The 24013-nt window shown below is 27.2% G+C and overlaps 3 protein-coding genes across 8 annotated transcripts; 1 reads left to right on the forward strand and 2 right to left on the reverse strand.

Annotated features, from left to right (window-relative positions):
• Nucleotides 1–278: 278 nt before the first annotated feature.
• LOC123262473 (ubiquinone biosynthesis O-methyltransferase, mitochondrial) lies at nucleotides 279–4627 on the reverse strand. Of its 3 annotated transcripts, none has more exons than XM_044724706.1 (5): nucleotides 4517–4627; nucleotides 3167–3345; nucleotides 1535–2027; nucleotides 1260–1440; nucleotides 279–465 (listed from the first exon to the last, which is right to left on the reverse strand). In XM_044724706.1, exons 2-5 carry the CDS (start codon nucleotides 3220–3222, stop codon nucleotides 347–349), a joined length of 849 nt encoding a protein of 282 aa, XP_044580641.1. In that variant the 5' UTR covers nucleotides 3223–3345; nucleotides 4517–4627; the 3' UTR covers nucleotides 279–346. The 3 variants fall into 3 exon arrangements, with proteins under 3 accessions (XP_044580641.1, XP_044580639.1, XP_044580640.1); XM_044724704.1 differs by lacking the exon at nucleotides 4517–4627 and adding an exon at nucleotides 3430–3680; XM_044724705.1 differs by lacking the exon at nucleotides 4517–4627 and adding an exon at nucleotides 3416–3680.
• Nucleotides 4628–5853: 1226 nt separating this feature from the next.
• LOC123262430 (ankyrin repeat and LEM domain-containing protein 2) lies at nucleotides 5854–12779 on the forward strand. Its single transcript, XM_044724636.1, has 6 exons — nucleotides 5854–6204; nucleotides 6278–6630; nucleotides 8271–8588; nucleotides 9887–10812; nucleotides 12310–12438; nucleotides 12638–12779. Exons 1-6 carry the CDS (start codon nucleotides 6072–6074, stop codon nucleotides 12684–12686), a joined length of 1908 nt encoding a protein of 635 aa, XP_044580571.1. The 5' UTR covers nucleotides 5854–6071; the 3' UTR covers nucleotides 12687–12779.
• Nucleotides 12780–13110: 331 nt separating this feature from the next.
• Nucleotides 13111–20262, reverse strand: LOC123262484 (clathrin light chain). 4 transcript variants are annotated; one of them, XM_044724721.1, is made up of 7 exons: nucleotides 20118–20239; nucleotides 19743–19905; nucleotides 16488–16607; nucleotides 16274–16351; nucleotides 14245–14356; nucleotides 14068–14079; nucleotides 13121–13399 (listed from the first exon to the last, which is right to left on the reverse strand). In XM_044724721.1, the coding sequence occupies exons 2-7, from the start codon at nucleotides 19897–19899 to the stop codon at nucleotides 13213–13215; spliced, it is 666 nt and encodes a 221-aa protein (XP_044580656.1). In that variant the 5' UTR covers nucleotides 19900–19905; nucleotides 20118–20239; the 3' UTR covers nucleotides 13121–13212. The 4 variants fall into 4 exon arrangements, with proteins under 4 accessions (XP_044580657.1, XP_044580658.1, XP_044580659.1 ...); XM_044724722.1 differs by lacking the exon at nucleotides 14068–14079 and having other exon boundaries at nucleotides 13111–13399; nucleotides 19743–19906; nucleotides 20120–20260; XM_044724723.1 differs by lacking the exon at nucleotides 16488–16607 and having other exon boundaries at nucleotides 13115–13399; nucleotides 19743–19906; nucleotides 20120–20262.
• Nucleotides 20263–24013: the final 3751 nt, after the last annotated feature.

Below are 24013 nucleotides of genomic sequence, written 5' to 3' on the forward strand. Positions count from 1 at the left end.
ATCTACATTTTTACAATTAATTTTTTTATAGTTTTCAATTAATTATTCAATTTTCTATAAAAAAAAACTTAAACAATTATTTTCTTTAAGAATTACTTTTTAATTGAAAAAATTAAACATGCAAAAATTTAATGCAGTTCCTTTTTTTTTAATTTCTTCTTGGTGCTAATTTATTTTTTATAAAAAAATAAAAAATTTTGAGGTGTCTGATGATTTCAATTTTATAATTTTAATAATTGATTTTTCTTGATATTTTTTAATTAATTACTCAATTTTTGAATTAAACGTTTTCTTTATTAAATTTAATATAAAAAAACTGAAATAACAATTTTTCAATAATCAATAATTAAGTCTCTGATTTAACGGCATGTAAAGCGTAGAAAATATTTTTCGAAGATGTCCAACTCCATGTATTTGTTAGAGGATTGAAAAATACTCCATGAACTAATTGTGTAGAGCATCCATCTATTTAACAAAACAAATTATTTAAATTTTTACCTCAGTAGCAATAAATAGAAAATTTTTCGACTGTGTTATAAATTATTCAATTGTTATAAAATTAAAAAACAGCCAATTACGAATGGAGTCACCAGAATTCCATAACTATAGTTTACACTTTCATTCACAGGTTGAAAAAGATTGCTCTTTCAAGATTTAAACATTATTTTCATTTTTAAAAATTTTAAGTTGGATAATCTACTAAAATTCTTTAAATCTAAATTAATTTTTAAATTATATACTCAAGGTAATTTTTTTTATTGATAAATTTATTGTAATTGAGTCTTTATTTCAAGTAAATATGCAACTTTAGCTTCTTTAATTTTAGGGTGCAAAGAATCAAAAGATTTAAATTAAATTGAATTAATTCAATATCAAAATTTAGTTTAACAAATTTTTTTGTGTTAAAGTAAAGGTTTTTTTTTTTAAATTAACGATCATTTTTCCTGCTACGTCATAAATTCAAAGTATAAAAATATTTAGTAAATATGCTTTTTTAATTCTTAATATTAATCAAAAAAAAAAAAAAAAAAATTAATATCAACTTAGATTTGTACATAATTTTTCCGTAAACTTTTTTAAATTTTCACTCTCAATGTTTCAATTAATATTATTTAATATTTTTCCAGCCCAATAAAATATTCTTTATCTCCATATCCTTGAACAATAATTTGATATTTCAATCTTTTGATTGTTTACACAAAAATAATTGAAGCCATGCTCATTCATACAGCTTGATTTTTTATCTACTAAATTCTTACGTTGATCTAATAGGCGTTGAGTATCTTCAGGTGAAATAAATTTACTCCACTCATGAGTTCCAATAGGAATTGCACGTAAAATATATTCAGCACAAACAATCCCGCCTAGAAACGACGGAATAGTTTTATTCAATGTTGTGATAAAAATAGAACCTCCTGGTTTCAATGCTTTGGCGCAGTACTGTTGACAAAAAATAAAAATAATTTTATTCAACGTCTTTAAATCAATTGAAAAACTGTAACTAATTTTAATAACTAAAAAACTTAATACTCACTTTTACAAAAATATCTTTATTAGAAACATGCTCGATAACTTCTGAAGCAACAACTGCATCATAAATTTCTGATTTGTTATCCGCAACATGATCTTCAACGGAAGTGATCGAGTAATTTAAATTTTTGGACAAATTTGAATCTAAAGACGCGTGTTTTTTAGCGGTTTCAATCAACTGCTCCGAGCCATCAATTCCTGTAACATTAGCACCGATTCTTGCCAAGGCTTCGGAGAGAATTCCGGCACCACACCCAACATCCAGAATTTGTACTCCTTCTAGTGAGTAGCGAGGATGCTTTTCTTTCAATCCAGTATTTTTCAGCCCATCTCGGATAAATTGAACACGGATAGGGTTGTAAGCATGCAAAGCACGCATTGGTCCCATTGTGTTCCACCATAACTCTGATAATTTTCCATGATGTTCTATTTCATTGTCGTCAATCGATGATCGTCGTTTCGCTGCATCTTGGCCAATTTTTTTGGATTCTGTTGAACTGTAAATTATTTTATTTCTCGTAATTGAGCTGTTGATGGGAATTTCATAATTTTAAGCTTTTTTGCTGTAATTTACTAAATATTTTAATTTAAAGTTCGTTTAAACTTTGTATAATTTTCATAAAATTTCGTGCCATTTTGAAAGTTTTTACGAATTCATAAAATTTTATAAAAATATTTTTTATCGACTTTATTAAATTTTTTTTTTACTCGTTAAAAAAAATTATATAGAAATTAACATCTAATAATTCAAATCAAACATCAAGTAATTTAACTATTAAAATGACAACTGGTAATTTTGGGAACTTAGCTTTTTTGATAACCAAATAGAAAATTTGTGAATCTAAAAAATAAAACATAATGATGGAATAATAATTACATTATGTTGCCAAGAATTACTATATAACTTTATATAACTTCATTATAACTTTTTATCATAAATTTTTGCTTATTATTTAAAATTTGTATCACTTCATTTATCAAAATAGCTTATATTTTCTTTTACACAGTTGTATAAATTAATTTTTAATATTTTTATTTTACTTTCTTCCTTTAATTTTTAATTGCAAGGTTCGAGTTTCATAATAAGATTTATTAAAGTCGAATTCGTCATGTAAACAGTTAGAATACAACCAGCACTTAAATTTATGAATGAATAGACAAATGTTATATTTTACTTTTTATCTTATAAACATCTAATTAACTTCTTATTAAATGACATTAAAGTTAGCAGTCTTGACCATTTTTTAATTTTTTTTTTTTTAACAAACAAATTTGGTTTGAAAAATTATTTTTAAAAAATTGCATTTTTAATTTTTTAAAATTTCTATATGTCAGTTTTTCTTTCTAAATTTTTTTTGCCATAATTTATTTGTTAAAAAAATTCTTAAAATTATTAAATATCTGCTAAATTAATTTTCATTCTTATTAAATCAATTCAAGTATATTTATTCACATTTAAAATTTTAAAATATTTTCGTATATTTTACTTTCAAAAAACTACTACTGCAGTTTTTTTCTTAATATTTTATTACTTACTAATTTATTCGACAAATAAAACTAAAAAATTTTCAGATGTTAACTAATTTCAATATCAAAGAAATTAATCTTCAAAATTATAGAAAATTAAAAATAATACCTTAAGCGCAAAGGTATTCTGTAAATAAAAAAATGTTGTCTCATTAACAGAGACATGATTTTTAATAATAATTTGGCCAATTATCCCAATAGTGAAATTTTTAAATCGATTTACTCGTAACTTGTGTAAATAAACTTCTCATTGCCATTCTTAACCTTTTGATCTTTGCTGACAGTGATCTATAAACAGATACAAAAACAAATTAATGAATTAACCAATTAATTAACAAGTAAAAAAGAATTTTAATACAAATAATTATTTACGCATGTATAGTAGCATCAAATCATCATAACATTATTGCTTTCAATTTTTAATATTTTCGTAGGTTATAAAAAGTTATAGTTCCTTTCTGATGATAATTTTTGTGATTTAAAGAATTTTATGGCATGACATAAATTAGTCCTTGAATTATTGTCAAATTTGATAAATTTTACATAGTTTCTTTAGTTATAACTTGTAAATAACACAAATTTTTATTTAAAACTTGAAAAAATTACGTTTGTGATCGCAATAGAAAAAACTTTGATTTTGCGCATGAGCGTAAATTTGCCGCGGAGAAAAACATTTTTCTTAAAAGTTCTCATTTTTTAATTCTCGCTTTGGAAATTAATAATTTAAAAAAATAGAAATTTAGAGATTTCGAACCAATTTTTAGAATTCCGCCAAACAAGTCAAAATCAAATAAAGCGTTTAAAAGTTATAGCTATTTATAATGACATATTTTTGAGTTTTTCGATCTCAAAAATTCAAAATATATTTACGAACTTTGCACTCGAAAATAAGCAATAAGTTTTTCATATTTGCTGTACTCTAATTTAATTTTATTTAATAATATTTCTACTTATAAAAAAACCGAAACTTTTTTTTCTTAATAAATTTTTGGCAAAGTCGGTTTAATATAGAATTCTAATGTAGCAAACGTAAGTATCAAATCTACAATTTTTATAATAGAGTTCAAACTAATTTACTATAAATAATTACCAATAAAAATTTAATTTACTGTAATTTCATCAATTTAAACCTAAGAATCAATTGAATTGTTTTTTAAACTTAAACAACTTAATATTTTTAATAAATTTATTCAATTTCATTACAATTATAGGTCACATCCCCTGACGTTTGAGAATAATCAATATCAGAATCGATTCACAATAATTACAAATCATAATAACAATCAGATGAAAGATTTTACATAAAATAATTATAACAATAACAATTGATAACTGTTACTAAGACACCCGGTCATTAACTTCTGGTGATTACAAAGTTCAAGAAACGTTACTATATCCTTTACTACAAACAATTAATTAATTCTTAGCCGAGTAATAAGATGCAGATGGTTTCACTTACCTGAAACAATAATGTGCTCTTATATGAATAACTTTTTCTTATATTTATTTTAAATTATAAAATTTATCAAGTTTTTACCTTATTTGAACCACCAAGAAAATTTTTTTATAGGATTATAAGTATTTTGCAGTTAAAAATTTAATTATGCAACCTTAAACTTCGTATAAGAAATGAACAAGTGTGGACTTAGATTAAGTAACATTAACTCTTTTATATAAAAAGATAAGCTTTAAGTTTTTGTTATCATTAAATGGCACTAATTGATATTCATTGACATTTATTATACATATCTTATTGTTATCTTTGTAATATTCGATTAATTTATATTAATCTTAACAATGTATATGGTCATATGATCTTTTATTTTTAACTATTATATTAAAATTTTTCAATCATTTAAAAAAATAAACATTTTTCTTTAATTATTTATTTTGTTTAAAAAAAAACATGATTATTCAAAAACAATTCAATCAGAAAAATGTCAAATGCAGATAATATAAATGTACAATTTTAAAATTCATAAATTGAATTTATTTAAAAATTTTGGTTTTTATAATTTTCTAATTTTTATGATTCAGAATGAAGTGATACTGAATATTATTTTAAAATTTTATTTTTTTATAATTTTTAACATCCGCTATTAACAATTATTGAATTATAGAGTTTATTTACAAAAATTTCTAGTCAAAAATTATTTTTAAAGATTTAGTAATAATTTTTACTTTTAAAAATTTAGTAAAATTAATTCTTTCAATTAATACTTTATTAAATAGACATTCAAAATTTATTATAACATTAAAATTAAACTACTTAATTACTAATTAATAAAAAAAAATTAATCTATTTTATTATTGAATTACGAAAAAAATAAAATAATTCAACGCTCTAATTAATTTCAAATTTTCGCGGGCTTTTTAACAATGAAAAAATAAATAAATTATTTAAAACAATTGTCATTAATTGTAACATAAAATTAAATTAAAAAAACCTAGTTTATTTGAGAAATTAAATATGTAAACTTCTATAATAATTAAATAAATTAATAAAGAGGATCTAAAAGGTCAAGTCAGTAAGTGCGCATGGTGCGCATGCTGTGGCACGTTGCGTAAAAAAACAAACATGGCGCTAAGGTCATTCGCCAAAGTTTGTAAACAATCTACTATACGTGTTCATATTTTTCCATTTAATAACATTATCATCATTACTATTATTAAAAACTATTTACATAACATTATAACAGATTTTAGTATTTTTATGAAAGTAATAAACAACGAGAAGAAATAAAATTAACGCGTGTTACATTAAAATTACGGGTTTTTGTTTAATTTTAAGATTATTTCGGTAAAATAAATACAGTTATCACAAAAAAATCAGCGTATTGAATTTTTTTATTGCTAGTGAGGTTGACGGTTAATAAACTTATGGTTGTAACGCTAAATATTAATTAAATTAATTATTAAAAAAAAATTTCGAGAAAATTCTGTTTTATTAAAAAATAACCTAGAAAAATACCTAACCTAAAATTGTTTTGTCAATAATTAAAGAATATGTTAAGATGAGTGTCAATGGGTTGATTAACACCAAGAGTGATCATCTAAATATGCTAGATAGCTTGAAAACCAACAAAAATGTTTATCATGCGGTCTTTGTCAATGAAAAGCCAACGACTCCAGAGACTGAGGAGCTCGGTAAGAAAAAATAATTTTTATTTTAATAATTCATCAATTACTGTTAAATTAACTAATTGAATTTTGTTCTCAGACAATGAGCTCCATGTGTATCAAGATAAGCTAGACGCGTTGAAAGTAATAAAAAAGTACAAAACAGGTAGACTGAAGACTTTCAGCAGCTGGGAGGAAGCTGAAAACTATGCGAGGTATGGAGACAGTCTTAACTACTCGGTTAATGGGAGTAGTGTCGATGGTAAAGTTGTTGCTGAAAATTCGTGCAAACCTGTTGATGAGAAAGGACCAAGTTTTAAAAGTCTAAAGCCTCAGGAACTAGTGGTGTTTCGGAAACTGATTGAGATTGGAGACTTGGAAGGTGTCAAAAATTGTATTTGGGAGAACCCGAGGTATTTAGTTGGTGTCAGTGGTAATCCGACTATTTTGCAGGTAAATTTTTTAGGATTAATCATTTTTTTTTTCTTAATATGTTTGTTTTTATTTGCAGAAATTTTTTTAATAATGGTATCAAAAGATATTTGATCAATTTTAAGATTATTTTAGTGAAAAAATTATAAAAGAAAATTCTATAGGTAGAACTAGTAAAAAAATGAATACATTTAAACGTAGTTTTTCAATATTAATTTTTTTGTTAAGAAAACTAAAAAATGGTCAAGTGTTTACTGATTTCAATATCATTTTCAGTCTGTTATTTATTATTGTCTAATAATTCTTAACAGAAGAATTATTATTTATTTATTTATTTTACGCCAAGCGGCAATATACATAAAAATATAGAATATTAAATTTATCAAATAAATTTAATCAAATGATATTACGTTACATGATGGTGAAGGAACAGATGAAAATAAAAAATTCTGAGATTCTAAGATGAATCGCAAGTAATAGGTAGGGAAATAGCAGAATTAAAAAAAGAGATTATTGTATTTATTTGTGTTCCAATTAGATCAAGAGATTCTTCTTGATGTGGTTGATGAAAGCGCTGTATGAACTTCCTTAGGAATCAATTTCACCTTGAAGGGAATTTATCAGAGTAGCTAGTCTATTCAGAGGACCGTGTATCACGTAGTTCTTTTTTGATTTGGACGTTGTTTAGATTGAATAGATTTAGTATGTCAGGAGCATCAATGATAATAAGAATTGTAAAAAAATTTTATTTTTTTGATTGCCGTTCTTGTTGTTTCTACCATTTTTTATGCGTTAAAATCTTTGATTTATCTTTTTTAATAATTTATTTTTTAAAAATTCTATTTATTAAAAGATTTTATACTAAAAATGACAAATATATGTTAATTACAAAATCGTTTTACGTTTTTACTTTTTTTTTTTGATAGAGAAAAAAAAAGAATTCAAAAGTGACGTTCTTCGTATTCAGTAATAAAAAAAATATATACGACTAAAGTCAACAGACAACTTATATTTTTAAGGATTTTTTTTAACATAAAAATTATGAAAAAAATTTCCAAGTTTTACTTCAAAAAAACTGTATGCAATTTTTTTAGTAACTATTTTCTTAGTAATAACTAATTTTTTTTTTTTTTAATTTTACATGATTTGTGATTTTTTCATTTATGTTCTACTTAACTAATTATTGATTGAAAGTGTAATAAATTAACTTTCAAAAAATTGAATTTCATAAGAATTACTAGAAAAGTTGAAAAATTAAATTAGCAATAATAGTTTTTTTTCTTCATAGAGTAAAGACAAAAAAAAAACAATTTTCATGAATCCATTTCTGAGAATTTTAAGTCTGTTTATTAATTTCAACATAATTTCTTTGCAAACTTATCACTCACGAGTATTGACTCGTGACAACATATTGAATAAATTTTATTATGAATAACAACTTAATTTTGTGAACATTTAACCGTCAGCAATTGCAAGTAAATAAAACTTTCATTTATCAAAATAATACTCGTCACAAAATACCCGGCGTATGTAAATAATAAATTTATTTATAAGTTTATTAAACAACTTTCTAGTAAACACGTATTCTTATCAATAAATTTCTGATAATTATAGAAAAAAATAAATTTATAAATATTTTACGAAACATTTTTTTATTCTAGGAAGGACCACGTTACAATGCACTCCATGTTGCGACATCAAAGAGTTCTGACGCGTTCAACATGTGCAAATTAGTTCTCGATGTGATAAGCGATCCTAACTTCATTGAACTAATTGATGGCATTGAAGAAACCGCCTCGTACGTAAATAAGAGCCAAGTATTTATCGAAGCATTTTTAAACACTCCAAACAAAGGGCTGAACGAAACCCCACTCCACTTTGCCGCCAAGTATGGACTTAAAGACGTTGTAGCGCTTTTGGTTTCTTATCCTCAGTGCTCTAGAACGGCCAAAAATAAGCATGGCCAGACACCGATGGAGGTAAATAATTACAGATCATTTAAATTAAATATGTTAGTTACAAACTAGCAACCTACAGTCACTGTACGACTGCCAATGTTTGCGAATTATGAATAGGATTTTGACTTAATGATTTTTTGATATTTTTAATCACACTATAGTTTAGGTACTTTTGAAATAAATTAAAAAAATAATAGTGCTATCACAGGATCAATTACAAATAATTGAGTAAACAAATGAGACGGAACAAATTTATAGAACCAATAAACTATTCAAAATTGCTCTAAAAACTTAACATAAAAAATTGACTATCGCTGAAAAATATATAAACCTGTGAAGAGGCAAGAATTCTTATCAAGACCTTCCTGATGATACCAAATTTGACTATTAAAATTCCTTTCAAAATAATAATATGCTCGTCAAAAAATTTTCCTTACTCTCAATTATTTAAATCAAATGACTATTTGGCTGAAAAAATATCAAAAACAATTTACGATAAAAATATACCCAATACAAAATTTTTCTTAGTCTCTTAATTATATAAATTAATTCTCGACTTATAACCACAATCACATGTACAAAGTAAAATAAATAAATAAACAAATGACGTTTATCGCTAAATTTGAATCTAATTATAACTACTTCGATAACTTATCATAATAAATTAGCTATTGCTTAAAAGCATATGAAACATTGAAAAGGTTCAAATTAAGATCAAGACCTTTCCAATGATACTAAATTTAACTAAAAAAATTAATTTTATCATATGAATATACTGGAGACAAAATTTAGTAATTATTTACGTGGGGTCAATCCCATTTTGGGCCATAACTAAGTGAAAAATTAACATTTTCAAATTTTTTTATTCTGCTTGTTTTTACGGCGCATTTATGATAAAAAATATCGTTAAAGAAAAAAATTAAGATTTCGATAGTTTTTTTGCTTTCAGAAGTTGGAAAAAATTTTGGCTCTCATGTTTTTGGATGAAATTTCTATTTTATCTTTTTTTGATGTTTTTGATGCATTTTTTTTTTTTTTTTGAAAAGTACATAAAAAAACGAACAATTTAAAAAAAAAGTTGAATATCAAAGTTTTCTAAAAAATTTATAAATTTTTTTGAAAATTTGTTAAAATTGTGATTTTTCAATTATTCATTTTTTTATGTATTTTTCAAAAAAAAAATATCAATAAAATCAAATAGAAATTTCGTTCAAAAAAATGAAAATTAAAATGGTTGACCCCACTTGTAAATATTTACCCAAAATTTTTCTTATTCTTTTAAAAATATAAATAATTTGACAATTTGAATTATTTTTCAGATTATATGCGACAGAAAACCTCTGGAAGATGACGGAAAATTGATCCGAGAAATCCGTGCACTGCTTGAAGATCAATATTTCGTTCCTGTGATAAGGTCCGAAGACAATTCACTAGCTCCGGCGATTGGCGATCCATTTTCTCCAGCAAGCCCACCGCGGCTGGTCATTGATCCAATCAGCCCGCGGTTAGAAGTAAAAGCTTTTGCAGGTCCAATGACTAAACCCCAAGCTCTGGAGTTTAGAAAAAAATGGAAAACGCCACCCAGAATGTTGTTTGGTACACCTAAACGTGATACTTCGATCAATGACCTGCTTCACTTAGAAAAACTTGATTGCAGGCTTATTGATTTTGAGAAAGGTTTGGAAAGAGTTGGCAGAGACTTAGCAGAAGAGTATCACGTCTCATGGAAAGAATTCTGGCCATTCTTAAACGAATTTGCCGATTTAAAATCCACTAGTGGCCTAGATAAATTAGAAAAGTATTTAAGTAAACTACAGCGATTTAAAACGATAAATTCTGTTAAACAAGAAAAATCATATTCTAAGTCTAAGAGCATTAAAAATTTATCTAAAGACTTTAAAACAGCAAATTGTATTCAGTCTGATGATAAGGACGACATTAATGATATAAAACCTATAGACTTTTACAGTAAGCAAGAGGATGAGAAAAATTTACTCAATAAGTTAGAGAGTAATTTCATTGATAAAAAAGATAATGAGAGCTATAATAATGATATGGATGCGTTGATTAAAAATATGGAGTCATTGATACTTAATTCTCCTAAAAATGTTGTTGCTGAAGAGAAATTTTATACGCCGCCTTCATCGCCGTTGCCGTTTGATGATTATTCGGATTTTTCTGAAGACAGTAGTTCTGAAGACGAAATGTTTATACCTTCAGAAGGGCATCCAGTATTTATTGAAGGGTATGATTATTTTCTTTTTTTTTTTTTTTTTTGAGGGGTTATTCTGGTTCCGGCGTTCGGAAAAAAGCCAATATTCATGATTTTTTTACACACAAAAACTATTATAAAATAATAGTCACAAAAAAATACTCTCGAATAACATAAAAAATATCTATATTTCTTTTGTTTTAATTATTTAAGGTAAAAATACAGTTATTGAAACTTGCAATTTTATTTTAATTAAAAAAAAACAAATCATCTCTGATAAATAAATAAGTATAATTTTTTAATTATAAATTTTAAGATAATTGGTTTTCTGAGAAGAAAAAAAGTAAAAAAAATTTACCCAATATTTATAAAAATTTCTATAACAATTGTATAAATGATTAAGAGGTCATTCTGTTTCTAGACTTGTAAAAAAGAAGTCAATGTTCATGGTTTTTTTTTTTTTTTTTTATTTTTTTTTTTATTTAAGGTAAAATATTCAGTTATTGACACTGGTCAAGTTATTAACACTTGCAATTTTATTTTGATTAAAAAAAAAAAAATAAATTCTGAAAAATTCATAAATATAATTTTTGAATTACAAATTTTAAGATAGTTGGTTTTTTGAAAACATTTTATTTTTTTAATTAGAATAAAATTGAAAATGTCAAACAACGAGGCTAGTGTCAATAACTGGGTCTTTAACATTATATGAACAAACAACGGGTTAACTGAGCTCTAAAAGTTGGTATATCGCCGACGTAAATGGTAACTAGATAACGGCTCATTGAAAACACAAAAACCAAAATCATTTACCTTTCATATGTATGAAGTTATTGCGCCAGCTACGAAGATAAATGTTTATTGATAAATAACAAAATGGCGGAGATTAAAAAAAAAACTGAGTAATGAGATTTTCTTTTACAGTTTTTAGTCCAAAAAAATAGTAAAAATCAAAATTTTGATTTGGTTGTTGCTGATGCAGTAGCGATTATTATGTAGAATATGTGGTTTAAATTTCATTAAGAATGGGTCAGTAGTTCCAAAGATATGTACGTCAACCAGAAAAACATAGTTCTGATAAATACGTTTAAAGTTTTTTTAATTAAAAAAAAAATCTTACCTACAGTCAATCAGTGATGCCGGCACTATGCGAAATCTCTTTAGACGTTTCAAAAATTTGATTTTCTTCCTCTCGAACATCCACATAAACATCGTAAAATAATCTATTTACAGTAGTCCGATCACTCAGAAGCTTCAACTCAATACTTTTAGATATATATACTTTAGAAAAAAGTGGAAAAAAAAATTCTTTTGAAAGTTACAAACCAGAATGACTCCTTAATTACAGTAGTAACATTTCTTTTTATCTCCAATATAATTATTTAAAAAAAAATCTAGGACTAGTAAAAATGATCTCCTACGACTTTTTTAAAAATACATTTCTATTTAAAATTTCATTATGAAGATAAAAAGAGGTGTAGTTTTTAATTATATGAGTAATTGAATAATTTATAACAATTAATATTTTAGATCCGTGCCAAGTAAAATAGACATAGCTGTTCTGAATGCATTACCGGAAACTATTGATCCTGAAGTTTACCCTCTTATTTATCAATGGAAGCATGATTTGCAATTAGCAGTACGTAAAAATGATAAAAGGTAAATATCTATTGGTTATAAATTATATAATTTACAGTATTTGAATGGTAATTATTCATTCTGAGATTATGAAAAATTGTCATTTATTTGAATTAAAGTTTGCAAAATTGCTACTTCTGACGCTAGTTGTGATCTCAGAACGATTAATAACGATTCAAATATTCAATTACTTTTAACTACTAATATAATTTTTTTCTAGTTTCAGTTTCCGGACACCTAGAAAAGCTCTGTTAACTCCAAACAAATGATTTAAAAAATTCCTCTTTCAAAATTTTAAATTAAAATTGCCACAAATATATTTCTTCTCTTCACAATTCTTCCTTCAACTAATTGAAATCAAACGAAAAAAAAAAAAAAAAAAAAAAAAAAAAAAAAAACATTTATATTAATTACTAGATATTTATACTTAAACTGTAATATAAGAGAATATTTAAGAAAAATATATTTTTCAATAATCTTTTATAATATTAAAATGATAATAATTATAAAACTGTTTAATCAACAAAAAAGTTATTACCTGAATGTAAAATTAAAAAAAAGAAAATAAATTTAATTAGTTCATGAAATTTCAATTTTATTTTTTTTTACAATTATTTATAGTTAGCTAATAATAATGAACTGATAATTACAATTTATCTAATTGAATAAATTTCAAAATAAACAATTTTAACATAAAATGGAACGTATTTTTATTATTAATATTAGATTATATATATATATTTAGTGTTAATTTAATTATTGTTATTGTTTTTGTGAGTTGTTTAATAAAACAAGTTAAGCGTTCATTGATGTAGTGGCTGGAGGCGTTTGTTTAAGTTGTAAAATAATTGATCGCATACGCGATACGTCTTTGGATATCCGCGACGATTTTGGGTTGAAGTCGCACAGTTTCGCGATACGCTCCCACTCGGTTCCTGGCTCGACTTCTCCTGCTTCGGCTACGAATTGTTTTTCAGCGTTTCTGTTGAAAAAAATTTCTACATTAGTAAATTTTATTTTTTGCAGATAAAATTAAAATATTAATCGTGAATTAACAAAATGCGCTCATTTGCGTGAATTTTTAGCAATTAATAATAAAAATTTAATTAATGAAAATTCTTTTATCAAAACAGAATTGATAGATTTTTGTTTTTGATAGTTGTAAAAAAAAATCTAAAAATTTTAAAGGAAATTCTATTCAACTAGCAACTTTAAGAACTTCACTCTCGAAATATGACGTATAATTTTCTACAAAAAAAAATGCGAGTGTTGAGTTTAGAGAAATAATTTATCGTTTTTCCAAATTAAAATCCTATTACTTTCATTGTTTTTCTAGTATTTCATAAAAATTATAACTTTATTAATATTAATAATTTATTTTTTAAATACATGCGCTTAAAGCAATTTTAAGACTTTCTAACTACACTGTGCATTAAATATTAATAAATTATTAATGAAATTTAATCAATAATAAATTTAATTCCTGATTAAATATTAAATATTTATTTCTTTATAGTTATTGAAATAAAAAAATTAGGTATTAAGGTTAACTTTGATTTGCATTTTATAAATTAAAATAGAAGTTGGTGATACAGACTGTTTGTAATTATTCATTAGAAACATGCTTATTTATTTAAATAAAAAACTTACTTGGCATTTCCCCTAAGAAGCAAAATCAAAATAGATTTTGTTTTTATTATTATATTATAAATTCAATAATTGGTTTAAGTTATTAAACTGATACTTAATGGAGTAATTTAATTTTATGAAATGATCTGAATTTTAATGACCTAGTGCTTAAAAAAGTAATTGTGATAAGATACACACCTGTTAGTTGCTTTAGTTTTACTAGTTGTTTCAGCATGATGTTTGTACCATTCCTCGAGTTCTTTCTTGGCAGCTTTCTTCCATTCTTCTTTCTTTTTTTCTTCCTCAGCATCTATGTTAAAATAAATGAGCTAGTATGAGCAATAATTTATAATCATCAAACTACTAAAATTTTTTTTTTATAATTTTAAGGGGTTTTTAATGTGGTTATTAACTAACTAAAAAAAAATTCTTTTACATTTTTCAAAAGTACATATAGCTAAAAGTATTGAGTTAAAGTTTCTAAGTGATCAAACCACTGTAACTAGATTATTTTACGATGTTTATGTGAATGTTCGAGTGGACGAGAATCAATTTTGTGAAAAAGCTGAAGGGATTTTGTATGGTCAGCGCTAATCGAAAAAAATAGACCCGAAAAAAATTTTAAAGTTATGAAAAATTCATATTATTTCATTAAAATTATTATAAAATAAAAATTATAACAATAATATATTAATAAATCTATTATTTTTATTTTATAATAATTTTAATGAACTAATATGAATTTTTCATAATTTAAAAATTTTTTCATATACTTATATTTGAAATAATTTTATTGACGTCACACCCACAATTTTCCTGAAAAACAAGCACCTCTAGAATGGTCGCTTTTTTTTTGTTACAAAAAAAAATATTATTATTATAATTTTTATTTTATAATAATTTTAATGAAATAATATGAATTTTTCATAACTTTAAAATTTTTTCCAGGATTCGTTCATCCTATAAATAATTAAAAAAAAAAATAAATATAGATATTTTTTTATGTTATTCAAAAGTGTTTTTTTGTTGATCTTAATAAATTTTATATTAATATTTATAATAGTTTCTATAAAAAAAAAAAAAAAAAAAAAAAAAAAAAAAAAAAAATGAATATTGGCTTTTTTTCAAATCTAGAAACAGAATGACCTCTTAATCATTTATAAAATTATTATAAGGGTGATTCTCTGTAAGGACGTCTTAAATCTGTACAAAATTGTCCGACCAAATTATTTTTGATTTTATTAGAAAAAAAAATAACAAGGGCTACAAAACTATCAGCTTAATTATTATAAATAAACAGCCGAATTAATTTTTGCTTTTTCGATATTTGTGTATCTTTTGCCATATAACATGACAGGGGACTGACTGCCAGGGGACTGATTTTTTTTATCAAATTGAGAAAAATCAAGCAAACTATTTCAATGCATTCAACTTTTTAAGTTCTCAATGAATGTTAACATTAATTAGAATAATATTAAGACTTATGGATCCAATTTTATAAATAAATTATAAACAAAAATAGCTGCCAGGGGACTGAGTTTTGAAGTGGCCCAGACACATATTTCCAGAACAAACGGTGCTTTGATACTAAATAAAATGGCGATAAAGCGTTAACAGCCCTATGGTTATTAACTTACGGCTAGTTAGATCCTTATAAACCTTACAAAAGGTAAAATAACACGCTCGATTTTTTTTTTTGGCTTTGAACTTCTGGCAGGGGACTGATCTTAAAATGCCTGGGACAAACTTTGGTTTAATGAATTTAATGAAACAAATTAACTTTCGGTACTTTTTATTGAAGAGGATTGTTAGTTAACTAATTAAATTTATAAACATTATGGACCAAATTATATATTATTGACGAATAGCTTAAAATTTAATCTTAAAGTTTCAATTTTGGGACTGGGACAGCCCAGGGAACTGACATTTCGGTGGTTTGCGAATTTATAGCAAAAAAAACCAAAATTTATTCCATTTTAGTTTTCAATGCTCCAAATAGAAATGTTTTTTTACTTTCGTAATAAATTTTTTTTAGTAACAAAATAACAATTTTTCTAATAAAAAAAATGCCTGGGACAGCAAAAAACATCCTTACAGAGAATCACCCATAAACATTTTTCTAAGTATTAGGTAAAATTTTTTTATTAAATTATAAATTAAAACAAATCTTTTTTCACCTGCACTCAGTTAAATTTTGAACTTCCGAGACACAAGTTTTTAAAATTACCTTTTTCTTCAAGTCTTTGAGCTTGTTCCTCGCGCCATTTTTTTATTTTTTCAGGTTCTTCTTTCGCGACAACAGGTTCTATAAAATAAATTCAATTATTAAAAAAATTGCTTTCATAATTAATAAGAAAATCGGCAATTGTGTGGAACACGAAAAAAATAATGTAAAAAAAATGCTAATAAAATAATAAATGAAAAAAATATATAATCACTACCTGGCGTTGAAACTGATTCAGTAGGTTGATCAATAGTATTAATCATCTCGAAGCTACCGGTAGTAGTACCATTTCCACCGGATTCGACTGTCATATTTTCAAAGTTACCAGATAAATCATCTATATTGATATAAACAAATGAAATAAACTAAATAAATAAACATAAATAACAACAGTAATAAAAATTATTAATTTAAATAAATAAATAAATTAAATGGAACTTTTCAAGCTAAAAAATAAATAATTATTTGAATTAAAATAATTACTTCCTATCTTTTTGTTGTTAAAGTTTTATGCAATCTATGTTTGTAGATTGATAAAATATATTTACTTAGTAATAAAATAATAGTAATAAAAGAAGTTGATTTAATTTAATAGAGTTATATAAATGTGAATATTTTTGGCTTTAGAAATTAATTTATAAATTTAAAAAATATAAGAAAATTATATTACAAAAAAAATTTGCAAAAACTTAGCTTATTACCAAGGATTTTGTAAGTGTGCATATGAAGTATCTACTGGATATTTTTACACTTAAATTACACTGAGAGAAAAATTTTTTTGAAAAAAATTCGTATTTTTGTGACAAGAAATTAATTTATTGAAAATTTCCATTAATTTTATTTCTTCGCTGAAGAAATTATAATTTTTCTCAGCAATTTTCTTAAGAAAAAGTTTTTTTGATTTAGAAAATATCAATTTTAGGTAGACAACTTGCGAATTTTCATCTGAATTTTTTTTTTCCAAGTTAAGGGGTTACATAGGTTCCTCCGGGAAAAAAATGGCCTATTTTTAACAATTTTTTTTTTATTATAAAAAATGAAATATTTAATTCAAACTTTTTACTGTTTTAAAGATAAATATTTAATAACGGATTACTGAAATTTTTGAAAAAAAATGTTAAAAACTTTGCCACTGTGACATCATTTCCGGCGAGCCCTCAGAGAAAAGATGCGCCCTCGTTGACAGCAGAACGCCTGGCAGGATCGTTTGAAGTTAAAAAAAAAAAAAAAAAAAAAAAACGTGCTTTAATTAAGATTTTAAACTAGAACTTGGACGAAGGAAAAAAAAAATTGAAAAATGGATTTTTAGCAGAGGTTTTTACGAAAAAATTAAAAATTTGGTTAAAATTTCGCGACATTTTTTTTTTAAATAGTTGTAATTGAAAAAAAAAACATCTTTTGTCCAAGTTCTTGTAAATTGTATCTCGGAGACCTGTCTAAAATTTCATCGGTTGAGTAGTTTTCGAGAAATCTTGACAACCGTCTTTGAAAACACAGTTTTGAGAAAAACGCGTTTAAAGTTTTGAGTGACAATAAAACAGCGCCTTGAGCGCACAACTTTTTAAAACTGTATCTCCGAAACTATTACTCGGATCGACTTGAAACTTCAGGACAATATTCTAGAGATGTAGAATTTAATAAGACAATTAAAAAAAATCGATTTTTTGAAGCTGTGAAACCCATGTAACCCCTTAAGAAAACTTTTTTTTAACAAGAAAATTACATAGAAAATTTTTGATTTTGATCGCTTATTTTTTGATTGCTTATTTTTTTCAAAAGAAAATTTTTTTGTATTACTCATGCGGGAAAAGTAGTATCTTGGCGCTCGCTGTTGCGGTTGAAAAAGAGCTGTTTGCCCATTTTAAAATTACGCTAGAGTTTTTTCATAAATAAAACTGTTATTTGAGTTAAGTTTACTTGTCGCACGCAAATTATTCTTGGCGCACTCAAACTATCCTTGTCGCATGCAATTGACTGTGAAAACTGCTAAAATTAAAATAAATAACAAAAAAAAAACACAATCTAACTGTCAATATTAAAGAAGTGAGGTTGACATTACAAAGTTCATATTTTTAACGAAAGTAAAAATAATTAATTAATATCCAGCTATTTAATTGTGATGAAAATAAATTTAGCAGAAATTTGATAATTTTAATAATTTTTGTAAAAAATAAATTGACAAAAAAAAATTTTTTTTAAAATTGACATGTAGGAATTTTGTAAAGTAAAAAATGCAATTTTTAATGAATAATTTTTCGAAACAAATTTGTTTGTGAGAGAAAATTAAAAAATTGTAGTGACAGCTAAATTTAATGTGATTTAATTTTATGTGTTGATTGTTTCAATGTGTAAATTTATTTTTTGTTAAATAATATTAATTATTATGCATTTATTATCTGATATATATTTGTTTCTTTTTTTTTAACTTTTTGTTTGTTTTTAAGGACTGGGGGGGGGGGCCAACCCCCCGCCGGGGCTCTGCCCCTGGACCCCGATTTTGTGCCCACATATATCGCCACATTTGTAATACAAAATAGTATGTGCAAATCATGCGACGTTGTCGATTACCCACTCAAGCGAATGAACGCACTTACTTCGCTCGTGCGTTCAACTTCGCTTTCGTGGGCAATCGACAACTTGTCGCACTTGTTGCACAATATACTATTCTCAGTGTACATCAAATAGTTTACATTAAAAGTTTAATTAAATTTATGATATATTTTTTATAAACAAGTATTTACATAAATGAATATTTGATCTCTTAAAAAAAAAAAAAATCTAACACTGGTTGTATGATTGTAGATACCGGTTGGCATTCCTTATAGATATTACGGAGAGAGTTCATCTTCACTCGACTTTATTGAGAAATTATTAACATGTTTTGTGAATACTTCGATTTTCGTTGTGCGTACTTATTTTAGTTATAATAAAAATCAGATTGTTTTTACTGCAACGGTTTTATGCTCTAATATTTATTATTAATAAGAAAGATATGGTTATTTTTAATAAAATATTCACTTATTTTCCTCAATTATAATTTAAGAATGTTCGAATTTTTAAATATAATGTAGAAAACTCATTTCTTTAAATTTCAGTTGTCACATCTGTCCTTAACACAATAATGTATAAAACGATCGATGAATGAATTAAGTTATTCATAAATATTATATGAATAGAGTTATAAAAAATTTTTTTTTGCCCAAAAAACTCTTCCAGAATTTAGAAAAAATCAAATTTGCATTATTATTCGCAATTTTTTTAAATTTCTTCATGTGGAATTTTTTGCTAAATTTTTTTTGTTATAAGAATCTAAAAAATTGTTAGATGTCTGTTAAATTCAGTATCGCAAAATTTTATCAAAAATAAAACTCTTCAACTTCAAACAAATCAATAATTACATGACGCGTCAACGATTGTGGATGAAAATTCGAGTTCTATTTCTTTCCCAAAAACTATTAAATATTATTTTCACCTTCAGTAGCTGAAATTATTGGTACAGATGTAGTCATAGCAACTGGTGGAATATCATCTTCGAGACCAGCCAACTGGTCTTGCTCCCGAGCTAGGAATTCAGCTGCTGGATCAACTTCGACATCATTACCAGTAAAGTTGTCACCGAAACCGTCCATTTTATTCTGAAATTTTATAAAAATAAGCAATTAATGATCAATGATTTTGTTATATACTTTAAAAACACAATAACTTTTATATTAAACAAAATTATTTACAGTAATCAAATTAACCTTTTAACCTACAAATTCAATTATGCGCTATGGAGTAAAAATAAAGTTATTAGTCGCTTAAAATATACTTTTTAGGTAAAATTTATAATAAATGAATTGCTTACCTATTTTATTGAGTATTAACGACAAATAATTGTGAATTAGTTTTAGTTTTTCGATAGATACACACCCCTCGGTAGAATAATTGTACGAGAAATGATAAATGTCAAAAGAGGATGACAACGTCAATAATTAGACAAGGAAAAAATAAAAAAAACCGTTTTAGCTGGGTTGGTAGTAAAAATTTCAATCTTATTTTATAAAGGTAATGAAACTTTTATCGGTAACAAAGATTTTCCGTTTTCACAAAAAAAAAAAAAAAATACAATTAGTATTAAATTGGCAGGAGAGGTGGCGTAGTAACCAGTGCAGCCAGATCGTGGGTAAAAGTTACCCTTTCCCTAGACCTCTACCCACACGCCACACAATGATACACTACTGTATCCGTGAGCGAGCAACGTCGATGTTGCTCGGAAGGAGCCGAGAGCGACCGAAGTCCGTTGCCCCTCGCGCGCCAAAGTTCCACCACCAAACCGCCAGCATTTACTCCAATACATGGAAGCTGAGCACGTTCGTGAGTCGGCAAGCCAAAAGTGAGGCTTGGAAAAAAATGAAGTCAGCGCGAGGATCCTTTTTTCATATCTTGACTGGGGAGTTACGTATTGACTGTCATCATCGAATAAATTGATTAATGGAAACTTGTGTCTGGAAAGTGAAATAATACAACTTACCTCTTGCAAACCTCTACAATTATTAGCTACGAAAGAGATAACAGCTCTAAACCTCATCAACAATTTAAATTCAACAGGGAAATCAAAACAGACAACTCATATCGAAATAACCTAAAAGCCAAAACGGCAGAGCAACGTCTGCTCATGCCAACGTTATCCTCTTACCAAAACCAAGTACAACTAACTCCTCTCAAGATGAACACGATAGTTACCGCTGCAGGAACTTCCAACAACAATCTAAAAAACTCCCGTTCTAACCTAAAACCCAAACCACATCAAAACAAAAAAATAATTCCAACACCCCCCAACAAAAATTCCAATACAATGCTTAAAAACATTCCTCAAGAAAGCAACATCACACCAGATGATACCCGAAAAAGACTTCACAAGCCCGACAGCTTAGACAGTATCAACTCCACTCAGCCAAAAAAGATAAATACCGAGGAAGGCACAGTTAATCAAGAGACTAACAGCAGCATGCTAACCAGTGATGGAGATGAAGCTGAGCATGAACCGATGCCGGAAGAATTACTCAGATACAACAGCGACGATCTAGGCCCCTACCAGATTATAGTCCAACCCATCAACGAACAAATTGGAACCAGAACGCATCCCTACCACTTGAGCAAGGTAGTTCTCGGCATTCTCACTGAACAAAAAATCCAATCCAACATAGTAGAAACAAAGATAGTAGGTCAGAGCCTCTCAATAACCCTCAAGGACAGTGAAACAGCGAATTCATTAATAAATCACCCGAGCTTTGGAGCAAAGCGGCTCACGGCTTTCGTCCCGACCTTCCGGAAATACACTACTGGAGTAATCTATGGGGTTCCCAAAGAACTATCTGTAGAAGAAATTTATGAAGCTATCGAAATACCAGGCCAAGTTACCATCAACAACATTAGAAGATGCAACAAAGCCATCCACAGTGAAGAAGGCAGAACCTATGAGCCATCTAAAGCAGTCACTATCACTTTCAATGGGCAAACTAGACCCAATTATGTTTACCTATACAAAATCAAAACTGAAGTCAGACCATATGTGCTCTCCGTCAAGAGATGCACGAACTGTCTGAGATTTGGACACAACCAAAAAAATTGTAGAAGCCCCACAACCTGCAAGCACTGCGGCAAAGGCGACCACACAGCGGACAATCTTTGCCCTCGAGCTAACCAACCCCCCAACTGTATCAACTGTCGCCAGGATCACGAGTCAATGTCAGACCAGTGCCCATGCCTACAGATGGAAAGAGAAATACACAAGCAACCAGCCAAACATAACATCTCCTTTAACGAAGCTCGCCAACAACTCACTCAACGTCAGGACTCCACTCCAGCAACCTCACCGATAGCCTCTCCGCTAAATCACCACGAATTCCCAGAATTAAGATCAACAAAAAAGAACTCCATGAATCCTTGGAAGCAACAGCAAAACCAACCACAAATACCGGACACACAATTAACACCGGCAAATGATAACTGCCAGTGCAAATGCGACGAAAAGTACACCAAAATAATAGATCATCAACAGCAAACAATCGAAGCTCTACAAACCCAGAGAGAACATTTCGCAACCAGCATGCAAAGTCTCCTTACGCAAGTAGGCAGTATCATGGCTAAACTGACCCCGTTCGTTACAAATACCCAAGATCAAAACATCATAAAGGAATTTGCCCAAACAACGCAAAACCTCACCTGGACCATCATCGACGCTACCCAGCAACTCCAGCCAACTTCTCTCACACAGCAGCTTCCCCCAGCAGCTATCCAAAATTCACAACTTCTCGATACAGGACTAAGACTATCTCCAACTCTATCAATAGAATGAACAAACACCAAAAAAACAATCCAATAACAATCCTACAATGGAACGCTCGTAGTATAAGGGGGAAAAAAGAGGAAATCACAATCATGAACATGATCCGAGATCATGACGTCATACTCCTAACGGAGACATGGCTCAAACCAGGAGAATCATTCTTTATTAACTATAACATAATAAGAAAAGATCGACAAGACGGTAATGGTGGAGGGCTCGCAATCGCCGTTAAAACAAATATTACTTTCGAGGTTATCACTGACTTCTTTGAGCTAGAAGGACAAATTGACACCCTGGTCATCAAAATAAACACAGATAAAGGTCCCATCATATTCGCAACCGTATATGTCTCACCTCACCATAGAATCCGGAAAAACTCCTGGGAAAGACTTCTAGAACGATCAAATAGAAACCCGATCCTCCTGGGAGGCGACTTCAATACCCACCCTCGCGGTTTTGATAATGCCGTAAAATACCGTAATTTTTCGGCATTTATGCTCATGCCGTATATTTACCGTTATAATTCGGTAATAATGCGGTTAAACTATAGTTGTTTTGGCCAGTTTTTATACTGTAGTTATCCAGTATATATACTGCACTTATGCTGTACAGTTACCAAAAATATACTATACAATTACCGCATTAATGCCCAAATTTTACCCAAAAAATTCCAAATAATTACCGTAATAATACAGTAATTTTGCCGAATATTTTCTGACATAATGGATAATTATTAAAGATTTAGTTTTATTTTTAGTTCACTTCTATGTTAGAAATGAATAAAATGAAAAATTTCAAATTTTGCTTTTTATTCTCCATCGCTACTTTGCAAAAACAAATACTGTTTTTGAATAAAAAATATGTAGAATATTATTTTTTAATTAGATATTTAGCGACACATAATATAAAACAATACATATGTTAAGTAAATATATTCTAATTTTAATTTCAATTTTAATTTCTCACTTAGAAAATTGCAAATTTTCTAAAATCGAAAAGTTATATTGTTTCACATATATAATTATATTATTTAATTTTAAATATGCTTATCGTAAGATGGACGGGTGGCTTAATGTATATAGAAGAAGCAAAAGAACAATATGGTATAGACCGGGTAGCTGAAATGGTAGAGTAGCCGACATGTCCCCAGGAGGTTCTGGGTTCGAATCCCAGTCCGAGCGTTATTTAATTTGACACCATTTTTAAATATGGTTTTAATACAGTCATTTTACCGCCTTATTACCCTAAATATGCCGCATTTTCAGCGTAAATGTATTGCATTTTTACGGTAAATGTTCCATAATTTTTCGATAAAAACTGACCAAAACAACCGAAAAATGCTGAAAAAATACCGCATTAATACTGTATAATTGCGACTTTTTTCGGCATTTACAAAACCGCTAGGGCACCAT

The sequence above is a fragment of the Cotesia glomerata genome, linkage group LG4 (genome assembly GCF_020080835.1).
Source record: "Cotesia glomerata isolate CgM1 linkage group LG4, MPM_Cglom_v2.3, whole genome shotgun sequence".
Lineage (NCBI taxonomy): Eukaryota > Metazoa > Arthropoda > Insecta > Hymenoptera > Braconidae > Cotesia > Cotesia glomerata.